The sequence below is a fragment of the Cucumis sativus genome, chromosome 6 (assembly GCF_000004075.3).
Source record: "Cucumis sativus cultivar 9930 chromosome 6, Cucumber_9930_V3, whole genome shotgun sequence".
Classification (NCBI taxonomy): domain Eukaryota; kingdom Viridiplantae; phylum Streptophyta; class Magnoliopsida; order Cucurbitales; family Cucurbitaceae; genus Cucumis; species Cucumis sativus.
Genome location: NC_026660.2, coordinates 409,748 through 425,891, shown reverse-complemented (window position 1 = coordinate 425,891; position 16,144 = coordinate 409,748). Strand labels below are relative to the sequence as shown.

Sequence of the window (16,144 nt, the reverse complement as noted above, 5' to 3'; positions counted from 1 at the left end):
CGAACACTGTTAAATTTTTGTTATCAAACCATAAAGAATATAATTAAAACTTAGAATTTAGTCTCAAAATAGCATGGATCAATTAACCTTTAAATTAATAAACTGATTTTTTTAAAAAAAAAAAAGAAAAAAAAGAAGCAAAAGGAAAAAAGAAAAAAAAAAGGATTAGACCGGACCGGTTTGTACAGCCATACTTAAAACCGGTCTTTTTATACAAGGAAAAAGTTGTAAAGATGTAGAGAATAGAAAGGAGGCGGGGCTGTGCCGAAACGTTTCCATAGAACACGGCTGCTGGGTGCGTCGGTCGGCGTCGAGATAGAAAGCGGAGGAGCAGCTACGGGGAGAGAGCTAGCTGGAGAAAGAGGTAAGGTTTTACATTATACTCAGTCCACCGGACCACCATCCGCTCGCGATACCACTCTCCTTTCTCCTTAACATATCGGTAAAATCGATTTTTTTTCTTGGTAATTTATTTGGTTTGTGCTCTCTCTGTACCCATTTTTATTCTTTTTATTTGATATTCTCTACCGTTTCCCATCTTTCTCAATTTGTTTGATTCGAAATTTTGTTACTTTTGCATTTCCCCTGTTTTCTTAACTGTGAACTATAATTGATTTGGTGGTTCGATGTTCAGTGAGTTTGTGTCACTATTTAAATAATTTTACTAGCTTAACTTCTTGTATTTTTTTTCTCTGTTCAAGAAGCAAAATTTAGGAATGGGCTTAAAGTGTCAAAAAACGTGAAATCAAATTTGGGTTATGTTCTAAGGTACAACGTTATGAGCCCAACATTTCTATCCAGCTTATTTTGGTTCTGTTTGCATGTATGGCATACCGAAGAATATGGTCTTTTTATTCTGTCAACAAGAAGTGAAATACACACTACCCTTGATTTCTGATAAGTGGTAAGATTGAGACATTTGATCCTAAGATCAAAGTTTTTGATTATGAAATCGAGATATTTCTTTTGGTGTTTGAAATATGGCAGTGCTGATTTGGTCTTGGTTTTTTTTTTTTTTTTTACGTCTTGAAAATTTGAATTTTCTATCCAGATTGGCAATTTTGGAATTAAACAATGTTCAGAGGCCCTGCAACTACTCTCTTAAGGATTTCCTCTTCAAGAAAATCTGCCTCCCGGTTTAGGATTTTTACAGGGAACCGATTGTTACATTCTGTTGGACAATATGATGATCATAAAATTCTCCAAAGTAATCCAGTGCGTCCTTTCTCAACCACTGTGAACCAAGTTTGGTTTAGATTGCTTTCTCAGAGATCAAGGTTTGGAGTTTTTAGTAGTTTCAATTTAAGACGAATCTCAATCCCTGTGGGGCCCGAAGCAGACAACAAAGATGGTAATGGTGTAAGCAGTTCAAATGTGGTAGAAGTTGGGGGGTATGATGCAGATGTTGGAAAGAATGTTTGCTTTGAGAATGATTCGATGATGGTTACTGGTGAGGATGGATGCATTGGGGATAGTATTTGTGGTTCCATTGTGGATGATTCAAAAAATGGTGACAGTGACCTAAGGTCATCAAAACTGAGGAACTATGAGACCATCAAATCATGTGATCCTGTTGAACTATACAGTGAGCTTCGTAGTGTTGAAATGGGTGGTTCAAAGGTAGAACTTTCTAATTGGTTAATTCTTCAAGAGATATTTCACTACTTTCTCCATTCTGGTTGGGCTAGCAATCAGGCTCTTGGTATTTATATTGGCATGTCATTTTTTCCAACAGCTGTCAGTAAGTTTCGAAACTTTTTCCTTAAGAAATGTTCTACTGACGTTGTCAAATATTTGGTGTTTCTTGGTCCTTCAGATGATGCAGTCAAATTCCTTTTTCCAATATTTGTTGAATATTGTTTAGTAGAGTTTCCAGATGAGATTAAGCGATTTCAAAGTATGGTTAAATCAGCTGATCTTACTAAGCCACACACCTGGTTTCCATTTGCACGAGCAATGAAGCGTAAAATTATATACCATTGTGGTCCAACTAATAGTGGTAAAACTTACAATGCTTTGCAGAGGTTTATGGAAGCAAAGAAAGGGATTTATTGCAGTCCTCTTAGGTTATTGGCCATGGAGGTGTTTGATAAGGTGAATGCTCATGGTGTCTATTGTAGTCTTCTCACAGGTCAAGAAAAGAAGCTTCTACCATTTTCTAGTCATATCGCCTGTACAGTTGAAATGGTGTCAACAGAAGATCTATATGAGATTGCTGTCATCGATGAGATTCAGATGATGTCAGATCCTTGTAGAGGATATGCATGGACGAGGGCCTTGCTTGGATTGAAGGCTGATGAGATCCACTTATGTGGGGATCCTAGTGTTCTAAATGTTGTTCGAAAGATCTGTTCCGAAACTGGTGATGAGTTGCATGAACAACACTATGAGAGGTTTAAGCCATTGGTTGTTGAAGCTAAAACACTTTTGGGTGATTTTAAAAATGTTAGATCTGGTGATTGTATCGTTGCCTTTTCAAGAAGGGAGATATTTGAGGTTAAGTTGGCGATTGAGAAATTCACCAAGCATCGATGTTGTGTTATTTATGGATCTTTACCACCGGAGACTCGAAGACATCAAGCAAGTTTGTTTAACGATCAAGATAATGAATTTGATGTGCTTGTCGCTAGTGATGCAGTGGGAATGGGTCTAAATCTTAATATTGGGAGAGTCGTGTTTTACAATCTTGCAAAGTTCAATGGGGACAAGATTGTGCCTGTTCCTGCTTCACAGGTTAAGCAGATTGCTGGGAGAGCAGGGCGCAGAGGAAGTCGCTATCCTGATGGACTTACAACCACATTCTGTTTGGATGATCTTGATTACTTGATTGAATGTTTGAAACAACCTTTCGATGAAGTTAAGAAAATTGGTCTGTTTCCTTCCTTTGAACAAGTTGAGCTATTTGCAGGGCAAATCTCTAAAGTTGCATTCGCCGAGCTATTGCAAAAATTTAGTGAAAATTGTCGACTAGATGGTTCTTACTTTTTGTGTCGGCATGACAATATAAAGAAAGTTGCAAACATGTTGGAGAAGGTCTCAGGACTATCTCTAGAAGATCGTTATAACTTTTGTTTTGCCCCTGTTAATGTTAGAGATCCGAAGGCAATGTACCATCTTTTGAGGTTTGCTTCATCGTATAGTCACAATGTTCCTGTGAGCATTGCAATGGGCATGCCAAAAGGTTCTGCTCGGAGTGATTCGGAGCTATTGGATCTTGAATCGAAGCATCAAGTATTGTCTATGTATCTTTGGCTGTCCCAACACTTCAAGGAAGAAACTTTTCCCTATGTTAAGAAGGTTGAGGTGATGGCAACAGATATAGCTAAATTATTAGGTCAATCTTTGACAAAAGCTAATTGGAAACCAGAATCAAGGCAAGCTGGGAAACCCAAGCCTCGGGACAAAGAAGGCCATGAAAATAACAAGTCTCCCGTCTGGGTGCAGGAGAAGCAAGTTATTTAAATTTAAGGTGTGGATTTACATTCAAATGCCAATTTTATTTAACTACAAAATAAATTATTAAGTTTTTTAACATTAGTCTCTTTTCATTATTTTTAGTGAATTTTTTTCCCTTTCAAAAGATTCCATGCTTTTTTGTTATTTGGCTACTCCTCGGTTTTCTTTTTGAAGGCAAAGCAGTAGTATTTCCTTTCATGTGTTTCATTTCTAACCTGGGTCATCTGTGCAAAATAATTTGGTGCCACACATGTAAAAACTGTTTTTGGGAGTGAAACAACCCTCTTTCTTAGAGAAATCTTAAAGAAATTTTAGCATTGATAGACACTAATAGACGTTTATCAACCTCTATCATTGATTGACTTATATAAGTTTGTATCACTAATATTATTGTTGATAGACTTCTTCAATCTGTCTATTAGTGATGGACTTGTATTAGTTTCTACTACTCGTTTAATTCGTTTTCACATTATCGAGACCTTACCTTTTCAGTTTTCATGGTTGATATTTGATTGAATGGTATCTGCATGGTGGAGTGTGAATCTGCTCAATCTTGCATTTATATCACCAGACTGATGCTGACTCAATGCAATTTTAACTCACAGGATAGTGGCTGTCTTATGGTAGGAAGATGTCGCAGATTTGGTTTAGAAAGGCAAAATAGCGGCTAGTCTCAGCCTAGCTTATGCTGTGCTCCTCTCCAACTCTTGTTTGGAAAAGTTTTGTGTGTGTTCGAGGTGTTTGACGATTTTGATTTATCCAAGAACCAAATACATAATTGTAGTCTTGAGATTTTGATTTAGATATAAAAAGAGAAATTAGTTGCAATTAATAAAATCGAGTCCCCTGTCGTGAAATGCCTGTGTTACTTTGGATGGTAGAGTTCGTTGTACTCAAAGCACGAAAAAGGATCTTGTAGTTGAGCGAGAAGGGGGAGGGACAGACACAATCTAATCTCTAACAACATAGAGGCTTTGGAACGCAAGCTATAAGCCACAAAACAAAACTGATGGAAGAAACGTACTCAGAACTATTATACTCAACAATAGTAGTCATACTATTTCAAAATTTTCACCTTCATTCTCCAATTTTTAGTATATGCATATACTTTGGCACAACTCTTTTCTTTTCTGCCACTTGTTCTATTTCTGGGATACAATTGGGAAAAACTTGTTTACTCACCAGTAGGTAGAAACTCTAATTATTTCTGTATAGAGTTTATTATTTTGTTGCATTGTATTTAATAAATCACGTTGGAGTTGCAAGATCTTATTGTTTATGTTAGCATGCAATTTGTTATTATATAACTTTTATCGTTGTTGATTTCTATGGTTCAATAAATATGTAAATATATTTTATGCAAGGCTTCAACCATACATGTTTTTTTGAGTAAAATCGATTGTTATATGCGTAATATTGTCAATTGAGCTAAAGGTTGGCTAAGTTTATATCAAATTTTTAATCAGAAATTATTTGTTTGATCTTATTAATTGTCTTTAGTTGAATTGTAGTACGGTAAAAGTTATTCGTGGGTTAAGTTTAAGGAAGTTACAACTTGGTTAAGACATTGGTAATAAAATTCTACATTGAACAAGAATGCTTATGATTTAGTATTTGTATCACTCCATCTTTTTTTATGGATAATGCATTTTTAGGTTAAAGTGTATTCTCACATGAGTTTCTTTTGTCGTTAAGGAAAATTTGTTTGAAAAATAAAATAGTAATCTTTTTATTTTATTAACAAAACTATTTTTAAAATAAAATTATTTGAGGTCTTCAAAGGTGAGACAATATTGTACTCGTTGATGATTGAAACAATCACGTTTTGACTTGATCGTTGAAATGTTGATGACTATTGAGGTGTTACAAAATCAGTAGTGTTGGTATTCATATTCTTTTTGGTGCTGCTTCGTTTGAGCTTTAGACTAAGCGATGTGACAAATATCAATATGTGTTTTGCACTCCAAGCACTAAGAGTGTAAGAATAACAGAAGGCGTTGGATTATGTTAAAACTTGGGTTAATTAAAATATTTGATTGAACTCAAAATAATATAAATATTATTTATTAAATGAAACTTTAAAAAAATTAGGTTAGAAACGTAATAGTAATATTCCGTTTTCGATTTCTAATTTATCAAAACGAACGTGTTTGAGTAAGTAAAGAATTTGTGAGAAAAAAAAAAAAAGAAAAAACAAAGTTTTCCCTCGTTTTTTTCTATCTGTCTCTGTTTCACTTTTTCTCTCCGTCTTTCGTTTCTCTCTTCTCCGGCTACGACTGTCTTCTCTCTTCCTTCTTCGTATGTCCCGTTCCTCTCCGTTTTTCTCCGGCTAGGGCTACGATCTTCGGCTTTTCTCTCTGTTCCTCTTCATTCGATTTCCCTTAGAAATCCCTCACCCATCGGATTTCAAGACAATCGAAGCAACCCCAAGTGGGAAATCAAGACAATCGAGCCGTCTCGGTGGGCATTCTTGCCCTGTTTCTGATTGGTTGCGACGGAAAAAGGGTTTAGGCTTTGGGCCCTGAAGGCCCTTTGGTTGAGGAATTCTTGGACAATGTTAAAAGATATGCAATTTACGCCCTTACTGGTGCCATTGTATCTTTAGCACTCAAAGACACGGGTACAGCCTGTTCTAGAACTTTTTAAAGATTTTTTTTTTTTGAAGTGCTTAGTTTAGTATTATGACATTTTTAGTCATTGGTGTTCTAAATATGTTGGGAAAATGATTGTGAAACACTACTTTTTTTTAAGTGTTTGACGAAGATTAGACTCAAATTTTTCTTCTTGAATCTTCAGATTTTTTCAGCTGCTGTAGGAACTTTGAAGAATGTCGAAAGAAGAAGACACCAAAGCTACCAGGAGGACAACCCGGTCCTCTTCAGCTGCTGTTCTAAGGGATTCTGGTGAAATAAAGAAGAAATGTGGTCCACATATTCCAACTTTTAATGATCTCGTTTTTGGAGAAGATAACATTAGTAAGGAAGATCTCCTGTCTAATTTTCCTGGACGTCATACTCAAATTCTTGAACTCCTTAACCTTTTAGGTCCCCTGAATTCTCCCATGCTTCCCCTCTTTGTCTATGGTGGCACGTCAACGGGAAAAACCAGTGTCATTCTACAAATATTTCGTCATCTCAATCGTCCTTTTGTCTACTCGAGCTGTCGTACATGTTATAGTTTGCGAACTCTATTTGAGTCTATCTTGAATCAGTTATTACTTCACGAAAAAGATGCAGACAATGGATATTTGAGTGCAAAACGCTGTGAAAAAACATCAGATTTTGTTAACTCTCTACGTGAAGCCTTAGTTAAAGTTGTAAAAACTCTCCAGGGGAACCCAGGAAAGATAGGCACCAAGAAGTTGACTGGACAAGGGCATGGACATATGATCTACCTGATTTTTGACAACTTGGAACTTGTTAGAGACTGGGACAAGAGTTCAAGCATATTGCCCTTTCTGTTTAATCTCCATGAAGTTTTAAACATGAATGAGGTTGGATTTCTCTTCATCAGTAATACTTCTCCTGATACATACTATTCAAATATGGGTTACTTGGATCCCATCCCTGTTTATTTCTCTGAGTACACAGAAGATGATCTTCGTAAAATTTTTATAAGGAATCAAACCAATCAAGAGATGTATTCTTCCTTTTTGAGGTAAAAAGTCCATTCTCTCCTAAAGTATGAACAAGTTTGCATTCTCTGAATTTCTCATTAAACGTGCTTTTTTATCTTGTGAAACAGTGTTGTATTGGGGCCATTCTATAGAATTACTAGACACGTGAATGAGCTATCCATAGCGTTTTCATCATTGTATAAAACATACTGTGAAGCTTCAGATGATCTGAACGACGTTCCCAACGAGTCCAGCAAGAGGGCACGTTTCAGTCGTTTTCAGCCACATATCTCCCCTGCCTTGAATCAGATATTTAAAATTTCATCTCCACCTTCTGAGGTTAATAATTTGAAGGAAGCAAAGAGAAAAGCTGGTAGTAAGAAGTTTGGTGGGTGTGACTCTTCTGAGCATTTGGATTTTCACATGTCAACTTCTGCAAAATATCTTCTTCTTTCAGCATTTCTTGCTTCAAGAAACCCAGCTACACTTGATGCATCACTGTTTGATTCAACTGGGGGCTCTAGCAGTAGAAAAAGAAAGAAGAGGTAACATTTCAATCTTTTTATTCACAAGTGTTTCCTTAATAGAAAAAAAAATGAGTTAACTTATGCAGGATATCATTTATTTATTGTTACTCTTTGGGTGAGGATTACTTGTGAATTTATATTCAGTTATGATGTTAAGGTTATCCTAGAAATCCCCATCATTACTTTTACAGCCCAGTCGACTTTCTTTTTGCTTATATAAAAGATGAAGATTATCATCTCTCTTGTTGGAGAGGTTCTATTTTGATGTTTAACAGAAATTTTTTCAAGCTTGAAGCTTCTGGCTCTTATGTTTTTTGTGGGATACATCTAGTTCATGTAAAACAGCCTTTTTTTCAGTTTAATAGCTTAGGTAATTTGTTACAATGCTTTAGGCCATCTGAAAAATCAATCGAGCAGAAGGAAATTTGTGAACAGGAGTTGCTTATGAAAGGACCAGGAACTTTTCCATTGGAGCGATTGCTTGCAATATTTCAGTGCATTACGTCTGTGGCAGAAATCTCACTTGAAGATGACCAAGGAAATGTTGCAATGGACAGTCAAAATGAGGATAGTGAACTCATGTCTGATGTTCTTCTGCAACTTTCCAGTCTCTGCAATGCGAACTTTGTGGTCAAAGGAGGAAGTTGCCCACTAGAAGGGTCAACTCGATACCGCTCTACAGTGTCTGAAGATATGGCTTTGAAGGTAATATATATGTGTTCGTGTGTCTAATCAGGTTTCTCGTTTAAAGAAAGACAAAAGAAGAAAAAACTGATTAAACCAATATTTTTCTGTTCCTCATTGGTTTTGAGTATTATTTGTTTATATCTGATTTCTGTACAACCTGATCATCAGGTGGCAAGGAGTATTAAGTTCCCTCTGTCGAAGTACATGTACAGAAGATAAAATGTGACAAAGAAATTTATTCGTAACATGTCAAAAGAATCCAGATTCCAGATTCTGGTGCCAAGAAGGTATTGTTGCTTTGCATTATTATGTAAGTAATTCTTTGAATATCTTTCATGAAAGCATGATTTCCGGGCACCCGACAGTTGTAGTTTTGTAAGGAAGAGAATTATATCATTATCATTATTATTTTATTTTAATAAAAAAATTCAAGAAAAGACCAAACTGGTGGCCATTGATAAAATATAATACTTCAGAATTTTTAAGTAAGTAATCTAACTATAATTGGGAAAGGATATTGATTGGCTTAGCCAAGCTAGATTGTATGTAGAATGTAAGCCAAACTTGAAGTTGAATTCTTCAAAACTTGTCTTCATTGATGCTTTAGTGAGAATGTCATCAATTTTGTGGGAGATGTCGCTGAGTCCACATGCTTGTGGATTAACGATTTATCTCAATGTGCTTTGTTTTGCCGTGATGGATGAGATTTTTTGTGATATCTTGATTGCTAATTAACTATCACAAAACAAAATCGATTTTTGATTTTCTAAAACTTTTTGTAAGTATTTCGATTTGCTTGTGTGTATCTCAGCTAATCTCATTAGACAATTTGTTTGACTTTGCAACATTTGGATGTCAAAGAAACTCATGGGATATTCAACAATTATGATTAAATTTTGAATCTTAATCTCTAGTACCTTCAAATGCTTCTGAATTCGCATCCTTTCACTATTCAAAGAGCAAGTGAACTACCCACGTACCAATATAAATAATAAAGGGCTTATAGGGAATGTTTAAACAATATTGGTCACTAAAGGATTTCATATCCTTCAAATTTTCTTGGTAACTAAATATAATGTAGTTATCTCATAAGATTAGTTGAACACTTGAAATGTGCGTAAGTTGGCTTAACCACTCACAAATATTTAAAAGAAAAAAGAATTCCCAAAGCAAGTGTTTGATGTTCCAATTGCTTGCCTTTTGTTTCTCCAAGTAAGCAAGTTGTCTAAAATATTGGAGCAGATTAGTTCTTTCTCTACCCCAACAAGCATCCAAATAGTGTTCTATCAGTTTCTTTTGGGTGACTACTTCTTAAATCATCAATTGATCCAAAAGTTTAAGCTGGTAGGTGAGAATAAATTTAATATAATATTCCACTCCCCTTACTTGTGGACTTGAAATATTAAGAAAGGTCCAACAAGTGAAATTAACATTAAATTGGGAGGTAATAAAGTTGCAAGGGCTTGAACTCAGGACATCCTAAAGCAACTTGCTCTTATACTATCTTAAATCATTAAGTGACCCAAAAGCTTAAGTTGATAGGTGAAAGTAAATTTAATATAATCCAACACAATCCAATGAGTGTGGTTAAGTATTTCAAAATTTTGTTCATATGCCCAAGATTATGCATGGACTATTTATAAACGGGCCAACAATCTGAGCAAAATATATGCATTGTTTGGTCTAGTCTGTAAGAGATACTTTAACATTCTTACATGTCTTTGATTCATGCCCTAATAAACTGGAATAACTTATTCACTTCGGTGTTGTACTGGGTTTGGATTCTCAAGTGTTTTCAGTAGGTCTAGACCAAGATTTCACGTCTCTGGGAGGATGTACTTCCTCTAAAAAATTAAAATACTGTCCTTGAGTCCTCCCACTCCAATCCCAAAAACTATCTTAAACTTTGTAGCTCTTTGATTTCAATTGAGTTGATAGCATACTTTATACTTTGAATATCTCTCTTTTGTCATCCACTGTTATGAAGGTATCATCTGCCTATATCATGAAGACTGCAGTTGTAAAAAGTTTTTTTATTTTAATCACTTTTTACTGATTCTTTGGTAAACATATCAAACTAGACCAGAGATTATTTTAATATACAGAGACTTTCTCAACTTCCAGTCTTAATAAAAGAAAATTTTCGGTGTTGAGGAAAATTTTGGTTTTGAACTCGATCTTGTGACTACATTTTTGCATTCTACTCTCCATGTAACCAAATTTCTACTGAGGAAAGTACAATAGCCCCAACAAGCTCGATTTCTAGCATCTATTGAACCTGCATAGTTCACCTATGTATCAACTTCTAAATTGAGTTTCTCAATTTTCTTAAGCAACAATTCTCTCTCATTGAAGTCATAGACCCCCAGTACTATATCAATATAGTAGGAGAGGAAAGAAGGGTAGTGGCACAACACGTGTGTAGAGTAACACGTGTGAGTTAGGTTAGTATAAATAAAGAATAAGTGTGGGCGGGAAAGGTAGTTAGAAATTGTGAAGGAAAAGGGTCTCTGTTCTTCCTTGAGAGATAGGATAACAGAAGATAGTTTCATTTGTAGTATTTGATCATATTAGTGTGTGTAATCTAGATCAGATTGAATCTAGAAGTTCTATTCTATTAGTTATTGGATTCCATCATGAAGTTCTTTAAATCACGAGGTATCTGATACACTGCTTTAACGTGAACTTCCTTTGGGTTATGCATAAATTGAATTACCACCCCCACAACATAAACAACATTTGATCTTGTATAAGAGAGATATATCTAATTAACTAACCTATGGTAAACTTCCTTATTTATTGGAGGACTCTTTTTGATGGCACATAATCTATGATTTTGATTTTGATTGAGTTTCACATTGGTTTGCTACAGAGCTTTCCTGTTTTAGAAAATAAGCCAATTACGTATTTCTGTTGTGATAAGAATATGCCTTCTTTAGAATAGTCAACTTTAATTCACTTTTTGAAAGTGAAATTCTTTGCGGAGCAAGTTTTACATTAGAGCGTAAATACTGTAGGGCACCCAAAGGCTCTCTTTTTTGTGTGTTGAGGCTCCCTTCTCCTTTTTTGATAGAAACAACTTCCACTGTTATGATAAGATCAGTTTGAGAAATAAACTCCCAAAAGGAGTCAAAAAGGGAAAATACACACATACAGAAAACCACATACACCCCAACAATTTCATCCTATCGCCAAAAGAGCTTCATTACAAAACCTTAAGTTCCTAAGTTCAATGCCAAACAGGTTGAATATTGCGTGTTTTTTTTAAGCTGTAAATCAGGTTGACCTGATTTATCAACTTCAAGTGTCAAGAATGCTTTCGTCCTTGGTGTTCTCAAAGAAGTTTATTTGCAGCCTCTTGAGATGGTGTTGGCTAGGGTTCCAAAGATCTGGTTGATGTTGTCGAAAGGATAACTGTGTGCGTGGACTAGGGTTTTAGTAGTAACTAAAGAATAGTAGCTAGGGTTTCTGAAGACAAGGGTCTTGGCTTTGATGGGAGGAAAATTTTTTGTATTAAAAAAAGGACCAAATTAACGCAAATGTAATACAAGAAAATATGCTAACTAGGAATTTAACTATATTTAAGAAATGATATTGACTAATAACTAAAAGTTTATACTTAGTCTAAATGAATCTAATTCTCTTTTTTAATAATACTTACAAACTTACAAAAGCTCCCACTGACGATAGAATGTCATGGTGACATTTTAGTACATGGACTACTCAACTTTTAGTAAACGATGTAAAGGAAAAGAAATTTGAGCCAAGTAGGTCATTCCATCCTTGTACAATCTCTAAATTTAGCTTGCTTGTCAATTTTTACGGTTGTGATATTGATGCTGAGTAATTTAATCTGTACCTAAGCTCACTATAGTTTGTTGTATTTGCTTACATGTTCTCTAATCTATTATTGATGAATGGAATCTTCCCATTGTCCACCTTGCTTTACAATGGTTCATTAAATGTTACCTAATGTATTATTGATGGAACTTTAATTTGTAATACTGAAAGCTCTTCCAATATCATCCTCCTTTGAACATGGTTCATTCTTTCACAGCAAGTAGCGTCAACAACTTATCCGGTGGACTCGGCGGCACAACAATGGCTCAATGACGTACTTGAGAGAAGAAATGGACTGCATCTAATACACAAAAGAAGAAAAATACAGTACTTTCTTATAACTCTAAGGATACAGTTGTACAACCTTTCGACCAGATCTTGTCAAGTAAGGTCGTAAAATACAATACTTTTCAGAAGCTTCTTATTTTAATTTAGAAATGTGTGATGTGGGGGTGGGGGTTCTTTTTAAAAGCATTAGACCATAAAATATCATGTGTTGAAAACATGAATATTCATCTAGAAACAACTTTCCATGGTTGGAAAATCATTGATGCTGGTTAGTTACCAGCTATTGCTGTATGGCTTCAAAAACAGAGAGATATGAGAAAAAGAAAAAACTGTGGATTATTTTAGCAATGTCTTAGGTCACCTATTCTATTCCTTTTGGCTCTCAAAACCGTCGGCAGCAGTTGAGAATATATTAAAAGAGAATGGGAAGAGAGATTAGACTTTCACCTACCTTTTCAAGGAAGTAGATATGTACTTTAATTATCAGTTGTTCAAAAATGTTGCCCCCTTTTTGGCTCCATCTTCCAAAAGTTGGAACCTACTGTCCATGAAAATCTATTGGTAACTATTCTTTTTTTTTTTTGCCTCTTTGACAAAAATATAACGCTGTTTCATTTAATGCATTGCTTTCTTTACCCATCTTGCATTGAAGTTCTTTTGTGAACTGCTTTATTTTGTTACTACTGAGCTATATGAAATGCTATTAATGACATTGATGTTGATACCCAAGTTAATTTCTTCTCTGATTGGATGTAGGAAAAAAAAATGAGGTTCCATCATGGGAGAGCCCTTTAGTTATATTGTGTATGGGAAGAAATAATGGTTTTAATTATTTTGTTCAAAGTTTTAAAGTGTATTGAATATTATATTGTGGGTAGTAAAATGTCAATTTTGTTTTACTGATTTGTGTAGATATTTTCAATTTTGTCAAACTCATAGCTACCTTGTGTGCTTTTAAAGCCCTTCACATCTAAAAGGGTTGTCTGGAAAATATTTGAACATCTTTTTTCCTTTTTAATTAATCAATTATTATCATTAGTATTATTATACATCCATAAGTTGAAGAGCTGAATTTGTACCCCTTTTGAATTAATATTTCACCGTGACAATATGAATTTAGTTTACCATTGATGATAACATTTTATCTGCTTTAGTATTTAATGTTTAGTTTAATATTATTTTGTTGGGTAGTTGAATATTGTTAGTGTTGGGTTAATAGTGAGCAGAATTTTATCTCAATAATTTGGTTTCTATTAAGAAACAAGTAAATGTTTGAATCAAATAAAGATAGAACCTATATAATATTATTTAATGTGCAACAAAAGTTTATCATCACTAATTCATATACTTGTTTGTTTCCTTCAATTCTCAAATATCCATTTCTTTTTTTATATATATGAATGTGACTTTTAATAAATAGGTGAAATAATTTTAAGAAATAGAAGCATTTTGTCTCAAGAAAGAAATAAAGCAATTAAATAAGACATATCATAATTCATTACAAGTCTCATCCAACCATTTTCAAGTAGGTTTCCTTAAGAGTTATTGTTTATTCTTGATCACTAAAGACATCTTCTTTGCGACCATAATCTAGACTCGATATTCGTGCAATAATAAATAATATATTGGTTAAATTATACCGAATTAGTATTCCAAAAATTTGGATAAGTTTCAATAATACTCTTCAACTTCAAACAAATGTTTTTGCCTTTTATATATTGAATTTGTTTTGTGATATTACTTTCTTTCAATCGACTTTTATGTTATGACAAAAGATTAAAAAAAGTTACAAATGTGTTATGAAAATAGTGGTGTGTACGTGTTAGTTTTAATAATGTCTTTAAACTTTAAAATATATATTATTTACTTGATTGATTCTTTTTTTTTTTTTTTTTTGTTATAGTTTAGTTATATTGTTGTTGTTTTAAAATTTAAGTTGTTTTTTAGACTACAGTAAAGATGATGTGATGATGATCTTTAAAAGGTATCATTCTTTTCATCTCTTTTGAAACGACATTATGATATGAAGTTAGGATTAAAGTAAAATTTATCGTTTTATATAAACGTTAAGGGTAAGAACACTACAAAAATGATAGTTGAAATTTAAGATCAATTAACAAAAGTTCACATAATCTTTTATTTTTGTTGATATATCTCTTCCATTTGTGAATTATTTCTTTTCATTTTTTATTTTCAAACGACCCCTCGTTTACATATTTTCTCTCATTAACATATTTTTGTTCTCAATGAAAGTCTCTCTATTGTCTGCTTATTCTTCTTTTCATAACTTGACTTTTCTCTCATCAGAGAATTTGACACTCAATGATTCTGACATTTTCATGTGTCATCTGCGACCTATAAATTTTTTTTCAAGAGAATTGCTCCAAGCTAAGTATGCTTAAATTTTAAGTTCTTATGATCGGATCAACGAAAAGAAAAGTGCATCTTGTTGGTATACATAATAACTTTAAATATTCTTTTAAACCTTTTCTATCTAATAATTTCAAATCTTTAGAATCTCTCATTCAAATGTGATATTTGTTTATTCACGTGTCTTTCGTAAACTAGGAGCGTTACAATTTTGTAACCCTACCCCCTAAAATTCAAAAGCATAATTGAAACATATCTTAAAGTGTAAAGATATATAATTGATGTACAATCAACTATATTTTACAAGTCACTCCCCCACATCTACTTTTTTTTTTTAGTATAACAATTACAAAAGTGAATTATCAAACCTCCGATTTCAAAGGAGGAAGTGCATGTCAATTACGTCCAAGCTAAACTAACTCACTTGACCACAAACCTCTTATTCAACTTCATTTTAACGACAAAGTTGTTGAAAGAGTCATTTTGAAACAATCATAAAGTATAAAAGAACATAAGAATATGAACAACTAAGTTTCAAGTAGGATATATATAAGCAAAAAACAATGTCGAGGTACATCTATCTCTTATATACATTCCATCAATAAAATATAGAGAAATTTTATATATATGCATACATACCTACATACATACACTACTTTGAAAAAAGTTTATCACATGTAAACTTGTGATTAGACATTAGGATGAACTATATAAAAATAAGTGTTAGCTCGACCGAGGTGACCTGAGAGTAAATTGATCAAATGAGGAGTGCTTCCAAGAGATGGTAAAATAGATAACATATTAGAAGAACAATAAACTTCTCTCTATATTCTTGAAGTGCTTTTTACCTAACATGTTTGTTCTTGTACTAATCTCTCGTTTTTTTTCCTTTTTATTTTCACTAAATTCAAATTTTAAATAAATTCAGTAGTTTCTTTTTCAATATTTTTATAACTTAGCCAGTGAATTTTTTCCCATTCTATACGACAATCTATTAGTGTTAACCAACACACATTTTTCTCACTAAAGTAACTATAAAGTAATTTTGATGAATTAATAAATCTCTTACGTGAGGTATCAAAACACATATCGTAAATTAAATGATGCATGAGTCATAAAGGTATAGATATGAGTTGATCATGAATGTCTATATTAAGTGGCGTGTATATAAGAACGAACGAGCCAAAATCAACGACGTTGTTGTTGACAAAATATACTCATTAGATATCAAAATCACGTTATATATACTTTTTAGAGTGTTAGTTTATTTATTCTTTTAAAAAAATAATTAATGTTATTTGTTATTATTTCTCCATCACTAATAGATTTTTTAATTTTTTAAAAAAGAACACCTTAATAT

General features: G+C 33.5%; 2 protein-coding genes across 8 annotated transcripts; both read left to right on the top strand.

The window, feature by feature from the left end:
• The first annotated feature begins 228 nt into the window (after positions 1-228).
• Positions 229-4,728, top strand: LOC101222788 (DExH-box ATP-dependent RNA helicase DExH18, mitochondrial). 5 transcript variants are annotated; one of them, XM_031887639.1, is made up of 4 exons: positions 241-364; positions 840-904; positions 1,052-3,469; positions 4,062-4,728. In XM_031887639.1, exon 3 carries the CDS (start codon positions 1,075-1,077, stop codon positions 3,460-3,462), a length of 2,388 nt encoding a protein of 795 aa, XP_031743499.1. In that variant the 5' UTR covers positions 241-364; positions 840-904; positions 1,052-1,074; the 3' UTR covers positions 3,463-3,469; positions 4,062-4,728. The 5 variants fall into 5 exon arrangements, with proteins under 5 accessions (XP_011656343.1, XP_031743499.1, XP_031743500.1 ...); XM_031887640.1 differs by lacking the exon at positions 840-904 and adding an exon at positions 702-768; XM_011658041.2 differs by lacking the exon at positions 840-904 and having other exon boundaries at positions 229-364.
• A 918-nt stretch (positions 4,729-5,646) lies between these two features.
• Positions 5,647-13,313, top strand: LOC101223023 (origin of replication complex subunit 5). Of its 3 annotated transcripts, none has more exons than XM_011658039.2 (6): positions 5,647-6,076; positions 6,253-7,113; positions 7,201-7,617; positions 7,992-8,304; positions 8,455-8,596; positions 12,344-13,313. In XM_011658039.2, exons 2-5 carry the CDS (start codon positions 6,284-6,286, stop codon positions 8,503-8,505), a joined length of 1,611 nt encoding a protein of 536 aa, XP_011656341.1. In that variant the 5' UTR covers positions 5,647-6,076; positions 6,253-6,283; the 3' UTR covers positions 8,506-8,596; positions 12,344-13,313. The 3 variants fall into 3 exon arrangements, with proteins under 3 accessions (XP_011656341.1, XP_031743682.1, XP_004138588.1); XM_031887822.1 differs by having other exon boundaries at positions 5,648-6,042; positions 8,455-8,573; XM_004138540.3 differs by having other exon boundaries at positions 5,648-6,076; positions 8,455-8,573.
• Positions 13,314-16,144: the final 2,831 nt, after the last annotated feature.